This window comes from Scophthalmus maximus, chromosome 8 (assembly GCF_022379125.1).
Source record: "Scophthalmus maximus strain ysfricsl-2021 chromosome 8, ASM2237912v1, whole genome shotgun sequence".
NCBI classification, from domain to species: Eukaryota; Metazoa; Chordata; class Actinopteri; order Pleuronectiformes; family Scophthalmidae; genus Scophthalmus; species Scophthalmus maximus.
Window position 1 is genome coordinate 6,572,161 of NC_061522.1, and position 7,186 is coordinate 6,579,346.

The 7,186-nt window shown below is 41.5% G+C and overlaps 1 protein-coding gene across 2 annotated transcripts; it reads left to right on the forward strand.

Moving 5' to 3' along the window:
* The first annotated feature begins 676 nt into the window (after window positions 1–676).
* Window positions 677–5,950, forward strand: uchl1 (ubiquitin carboxyl-terminal esterase L1 (ubiquitin thiolesterase)). Of its 2 annotated transcripts, XM_035637351.2 has the most exons (10): window positions 677–876; window positions 965–976; window positions 1,488–1,616; window positions 2,449–2,590; window positions 3,172–3,257; window positions 3,770–3,817; window positions 4,239–4,308; window positions 4,400–4,458; window positions 4,842–4,884; window positions 5,317–5,950. In XM_035637351.2, the coding sequence occupies exons 1-10, from the start codon at window positions 844–846 to the stop codon at window positions 5,319–5,321; spliced, it is 627 nt and encodes a 208-aa protein (XP_035493244.2). In that variant the 5' UTR covers window positions 677–843; the 3' UTR covers window positions 5,322–5,950. The 2 variants fall into 2 exon arrangements, with proteins under 2 accessions (XP_035493244.2, XP_035493243.2); XM_035637350.2 differs by having other exon boundaries at window positions 683–876; window positions 4,842–5,950.
* The last annotated feature ends 1,236 nt before the right edge of the window (window positions 5,951–7,186 follow it).

A 7,186-nucleotide genomic window follows, 5' to 3' on the forward strand; every position in this document is an offset into this window, starting at 1 on the left:
TTTTTGGAGGGAAAAATCCGGGCCTGCAGGCCCGGATTTGATAGTTTTAAGGGTGTGGTCAAATTAGGAGTGGCTGTCTGCAGGTAGGGTGGAGTCTTGGGATTTTAACGGTCCCTATTTTAAAATTATACACCAGAATACATCACTGGTCTGTGGAAACAGGACGTTCACTTTTAATTCTAACCTGATTTTAAAACCGACTGTTCACTTGTCACATTATCGAGGGCTTTAATTTTGAAATTCTACATCAGAATGTCCTGATTTTGTCTCGGTGACACCATAGGGTTAGGTCTACTTTTAATATGAAGTGAAACCTTTCTGTGGAAGTTTCCTAATAATATCAATATGGGAGAAAAATAACTAATTCGTGAAATTAAGTGGGTTAGGCAACGTGTTTATTCTTCTTTCATTTCTGTTTTTCTTCACCTTGCTTTTATTGTGAAATTAATTACCGTAATGCTTAGTGTACACAGTACCTCTGAACAACGTGGGGGGCTAGTGGTTTAACTGTGTTGGGGGGGGGGGCTGGTTTGACTGCAGTCAAGTTAACCTAAATCTACTTTTAATATGAACATCATTGTTTCTAGAGTATCAGTGCAAAGTCTAGCAATTAAAATCTGTCTAATCTTTCTCAATAAACCACCTAAACCTGTCCACCAGCCGGTGATTCGAGCGGAGGCCACCCCCCTGTCTGCCGGGGAGATGGTACGACCGGCAGCATAAAGTGAACACTCGGTAACTTCGGCCGTCAGCCAACCAACAACAACAACCGAGAGACGGGACGACGCTGAACCCACCGAGTCGCACCGAGTCGCACCGAAACACCGAAACACCGCTGAAAACATGGAGTGGACCGCCATGGAGATCAACCCCGAGGTGTGTGTGTGTGTGGGGGGGGATAACAACCGTGTTTCATAACTTTTCATTGTTACTCACCTGCTGTGTCTTGTCCGTGTCGTTGCAGATGCTGAACAAGGTGGGTGGCCGCCGTTAGACTCTTCTTTGGCTAATGGCGACGTGTCGGTAACCGTTAGTGTCAACCGGCGGGTAAGTTTCACACCAGCTAGCTGGAGTCGAGCCGTTACGACGACCGTTGCGACGCCACCACGCACAGTAGCTATGGTATCCATTCAAATGGAGGGATCTTGTCAACTGTCTTTGGTTAAAAAGAAAGTGTAATATATAATATTAAAATGAGGTGGCAGGGCGGCAGCATCCTACCCAGCGCGTGTGCGCGTGCCCCCTGTGTCTGGGCTGAAGGGCGTGGTCCCCGCTGGACCAACACCGCGCAGCATCACCTGACTCCTGCAGCATCACTGGATGTCGCCACTGCAACATGAACTATGTGACATCCATTGAAAAGCATCGTTCCTTTTTTAATTAGATTTTTTTTTTATTCACCCTCTCTCTCTCTCTCTCTCTCTCTCTCTCTCTCTCTCTCTCTCTCTCTCTCTCTCTCTCTCTCTCTCTGTGTGTGTGTGTTTCAGATGATGTGCAAGCTGGGCGTGGGGGACAGCTGGCGCTTCGTGGATGTGCTGGGGCTGGAGGGTGAGCAGCTCTCCGCCGTGCCGACACCGTGCTGCGGCCTGATGCTGCTCTTCCCACTGACACAACAGGTAGGAGTGTTGTGAGGCCGGGGAGGGGCGGTGGTGTCGCTGCTGCTGGTGGTGGTGGTGACCGAGGGTGGGGTGAGCCAGAGATACAGGCTGGTTGGCTGTCTGTCTGGGGCGGGGCCGGGTGATGGGGCTGAGATGCAGGGAGGGCATGGAGGAAGTGATTCAGCAGATGCTACCACTTATTTTTTTTATTTTTTTTTTTTTATCAATGTGAAATTTAATGATCCCGTGAAACCTAGACATGAAACCCCTAATGGATCAAATCATCAATTGGTCTACAAAATGTTATAGAAATGTATCAATATATATATATATGTGATCACAGTTTCCAAGATTTCAAGTTGACATCTCCGAATGCGTTGTTTTGTCTTATCAGCAGTTCAAAAGAAATATCCAAACATTTTCTTGTTTCAGCTTCTGACATTTGTAAAGTTACGCATTGTATTAAAATTGAAGATATTATTGTGTCATCATGTGAAACGAGACACCTGATGATGTCATCTTGGAAAAAAAACAATTGATTGATTATCCAGGACAATTATCATCAGATTATTAGTCGCAGCCTTATTTACCATGATATAGACTAAACAGAAAAGCAGATAATCCTTACTGGAGATTTTCTTGCCTCATAAATGAGTCATACCAGTAATTTTGTCTGGTTTTGTTGAATGTAATTTCTAGTATGGTGATTGTAAAATGAACAGTAATTTCCAACTTCTGCTCATTTTAAGGGGCAGAATTGGCTGCACAGTGTGTTTCTCATGGGCAGATGACCATGAAAATGCTCTTGTGATTTTGTGGTTGTTTTATTTTCCGCCTGCGTGTATGACAGCACGAGTCTTTCAGACAGCAGCAGGCAGACAAGGTTGCCGAAGACTCCAAGGTTTATTTTCTGAAGCAGACCATCGTCAATTCCTGTGGCACCATCGCCCTGCTGCACGCTGCGGCCAACAACAAGAGCAAATTGACTTTTGGTGAGTGGAATGGAAATACATAATGGTACAGTTAGTATAGTGAGATCAATATGAAATATTTATTCTCAAAACAGGCATAATGCCTACAGCTGAAAAGCAATCAATATTCTTAAATCAAGTTTTCTCTCAGCAAAATAAAATGTTTGTTAAAGAAGTGTATGACTCACATGTATTTGCCAGAATTTGAACTGATTCAGAGATCACCAACAGACCAACAAATGGGTAACAGCCAAATATAGTTACAAATAGGTAGTGGTTATTTTTTCACTTGTTTGTTTAGTACTTGAAAAACACTAGTTGTGTTTAAATGCAAACTGAAGATGATGAAACCACGGCTACATCTTCATCTCATCACTTCTTATGACATTTAAATAAAAAGAGCTGTTCTGCAAGTCCTGACATCCAGTAATAGTATAAGGGGAGTTATGGGGTTATGCTAAGTATGACTCCATTGAGCCGTGTGTGCGTGCGCGTGCGCGCGCGTGTGTGTGTCGCACACGTCGCTGTAATTTGAGAGACAACTCGATATACACAAAAGGCGTATTAATGGATCAAGCTAATGTTGCTCTTGGTGTTTTCAGATACTGACTCTGCCCTGAAGAAATTCCTGGATGAGACTGCAAACATGTCTGCTGATGACCGTGCCAAAAATCTAGAGAATAACAAGGTGATTCTCCTTTATGTCCTGTTACATGTAAAGGAATGAAGTTTCAGTTATTACATACTAGTGTTCTGCAAATCTGATCAACAGAGGGTAAAATACAAGACTACTTTGCCTAAAAGCGTCACAAGTGAAACTAGCCTGCTGTATTTTTTGCCTTGTGTGTGTATATGGTCAGTGTTTCAAATAAGAAGATAACATAATATATAGAATAAATGACAAAGTGGATAATTTAATGAAATAAATGAAGCAATCCATGAATAAATCTGAAGTTTCTAGAATCTCTATGTGTTATGTAAAAGCCACTTGGGGGCGCCAAACTCTGTTAAATCCTTTAAAGGGGAGTTTCATTTACAGTAATGTCATTAATATAAAAATCTTTGAAACTTTTAATTTTGTTTTCCAATCTACATTTCTTATCTGTATTGTTGCCATGAAAACATCTCTGAATATGTATTCTGAAAAATGATCTCTTCTGTCAGTATTTACTGAGATGGTCTGACTTGTTTCCTGTCCAGGCAATCAGTGAGGCTCACAATGAGGTTGCAGTGCAGGGCCAGTGCAGGGTAAGATACCTCACCACAACACGGGCTGTACTAAAAACTGATATCTGATAAAGTGTTTCCGAAAAAACTATGGGCCCACTCGACGTTTGACCCTTGTCTGACCCGATTCATATGAGCTGTCATCCTGCTTGACATCAACTGTTACACAGATTACAGTCTGCAGCGTACTTCCATACACATTTTTTATAAACCTGAAACTTATACTGAATTATGTGAAATGATTTCTAGACAAAAATTACATATCAGTTTCACCTCTCCATCTGTCCATATACATGTTCCCTCTCTTCCATGCATGAAGTGCGGTCTAGGCACAACAGAGATGTGAGACTTTGTTTGGTAACAATTTGCTTTTCAGTGTTTGTCTTCCCTGAAGCTTTTATTTAATGACCTTGTTCACCTCCACATATCTCAACTTTCACAGCCGGAAGCCGACAAAGTGAACTTCCACTTCATTGCCTTTGCCAATGTAAATGGACAGCTTTATGAATTTGGTAAGCATGTCTATGTGTCGTGCACATTCCTGTTTGTGTTTTACATTGGATGGAGTCATTGGATCCCCAACCCTCTTATTCATTTTTTAAGATGGGAGGATGAACGGACCAGTGAGCCACGGAGCCACCAAAGATGAATCCTTCATCACGGTATGTAAACGTGTGGACATTCCCCCACTTTGTGTCCACTCTGTCCCTTTGTTGTTGTAACATCAAGCTACCACAAGAGGGAGCCACGTGCATGAGTGATGAAAATGAAGCATTAAATGTGATGATTCATGAAAAACTGAAATCCTCAAGTAAAAGTATAGCTACCTATTAATACTTAGATTGATGTCCTACCTTCACAGTTCCGCAGGAGAGTTGGTCACCTCAGTGTTGACAAAAGTGGACCATCATAAATGGGATAGTTTGGGAACTGCTGTTGGAGCTTTTTTTTACATTTGAAGTGTTAGGTATTTTTAAATGAGATCAACTTCCATATGTAAACATATCTAATTTCCGTCTGTTTCCTTTTTCTTGATCATGTCCAGGATGCAGCCAAAGTGTGCCGTGGCTTCATGGAGAGAGAGAAAGGTGAAGTCCGTTTCTCTGCCGTGGCTCTCTGTCACAGTTAGATATTGCGTCGGAAAAACGGAACCGACTTGTCAACCAAAATGTCTTTAAGTGTTCACGAGGCAAACACAATCAGCAGGCACCCAGGATGTCCTGCGCACACACACACACAAACACACACACACACACACACATCTGCAGACACTATGCACTATAAAGCACATGTTGTTTCCACATACTGTACTCTCATGTCATGAACAAAGCGTTCCTCAGCATTAGCACATGAACACCACATACACAGACACAATCAAAACCCTTTTGTTCTGCGACCACTAACCGATACAAGCTGGTCAAAGCCTATTTAGGTGATTTAATTTAGCAATGAAGATTGTTCAACTTGAGGTCACTGCTTGTCTGTTTGCGTGTGTATTTATCTTTTTTTTTTTTTTGCAGTGTAATAATTGGTACATCTGTGTCAAACTTGAGAGACTGATACCGTTTGTGCCAATAACAGTGAGAAGGGAAAGGCAGAAAACTTGATAGGGGGAAATGTTTGTCTGAATGCGTTCAGTTGTTTGAGTTGATTAAGGATCAGACATTCCTCCGAAGAGCCCAAATGGATCCACGGGAATAAATTAACCATTGTTCAGGACATGCGTGCAGCCTTTTGCGTCATGTTCTTGGGTGGCTGACTGACATTTCTCCAAAACACTGTTCCCTTTGAGAAGTTAAAGTGGTCGATTACAGACGTTTTCTGTATTTAGGACTCCACCATTTTCAGTGCTTGGTTAGTTCAATTGAATTATATTTGCACTTTATTTGAAAATGTCTTTTTAAGTTAACAATTGACAAATGTTCAAAAACAACCGAATGCACTATCACTGTGCAAGTTTACCCAGAAATAAAACCCCAGAATGAAGTGTTTCTGTATGTCGGTTTGTTGCCGAGCAGTACAAGGAGATTAGTTCTGTATGTCTAGGCTGTGTTTAAAAATTGTTTACCTTTCTGCACTTTCCAAAATACTATGTTGCTGTAGTTCTGCTGGTGATGCAGCTGTGGAAATTCAATAAAGCAACCGTTAAACTTAGAAGTGCTGTTGTGTTTGTATTCGAAAAATGTGAATCGTGCGCGTGCACCTGTCTTCTAATCATTGTGTTGAACTGAGAATGGAATATATTTAGATTTTTGACATTTGTGAGCTCTAAGTAATTGCTAAAGACATTTTTTCACTACTTTTACCATTTCATAGACTAAAACTATTAGGAAAACAATTTCAGATTAATTGATAATGAAAATAAGAGTTGCTTTAAAACCCAGCCAATGTATGTTCTTGTCGGGACTCCCGCCCGTGACCAGTCTGAATTTTACCTGACAACCGTTGCTTCCTGTCTCCCGAGGTGATGAAGTGGTTTTAATACCCCCTAAGGCTTTCACGGCTCAGGGTTCATCCTGTCTGATCTTGGCCACACTTCAGCTTTTGAGGTGCTGAAACAGGAGGCGGATAGAAGAGTTGACGATAGCTTGTCTGGATATTCCCACTCATCACTGTGGGAACCAACACAAGAAAGACCTTTCTCTGTGTTGCCAAAAGTGCACGCACACACCGTGACATGCGGCATATTGACCTAAATGACAGATTGCGGACGCCGCTTCTTCCCCTCGTGTCTTTTACTTGGCGAGGACTCTTATCTCTCCGCTCAGGTGATTCGACAAAGTAACATGCACAGAAAATAAAGGTTTGACCTGCCATTTGAAAAGGGCACATTTGCATCCAATAGCAAAGAGGAGGAGCCGCTGCACGACTCTCAACCCCATTGTATACTTAACTGTTATCTACTGCACTGATTACTTGCGTTACTGTTGACTGCTAAGTCATTGGTTTTGTTTTTACTTTGTGATCATTGACCTTAAAGAAAACCTCAGAGACAATGTGTATTGCAAAATGGGACATGCTTGTTATTTTAGGCAACTTGAAAACGGGACTGTATTGCAGCTATTTTTCAATAACACCGACGTCGTTTGGCAGGTTTTAGTGGCCTGGAAGGACTTAATGTTCTGGATTGGACTCTCAGACTCCTTCACTTCATTTCTTCAATCAATAAGAGCATTAATTCTCCGGCAGGTTTTTAAAAAATTCCTGGTAAACTGGAGAAGCATAAAAAACTAAAGAAATTTGATCAAAAAAAAAATAAAAACCAAGTAAGGTGTTAAACTATATTTTGACCTCAAGATGGAGAACCAGTTACATTTGATATTGTAGAAGTAGAAGTTTCTGACAAATTAGTTATTAATCAGATTGTGTGTAGACTCTGAGACTTTTCAG

Excerpts from the sequence above, each read along its gene's own strand:
- uchl1 (XM_035637350.2), top strand. The coding sequence starts at position 844 with ATGGAGTGGACCGCCATGGAGATCAACCCCGAG. Across the intron at positions 1,617-2,448 it reads TCTTCCCACTGACACAACAG|CACGAGTCTTTCAGACAGCA; the intron begins GTAGGAGTGTTG and ends CGTGTATGACAG. Across the intron at positions 4,459-4,841 it reads AAGATGAATCCTTCATCACG|GATGCAGCCAAAGTGTGCCG; the intron begins GTATGTAAACGT and ends GATCATGTCCAG.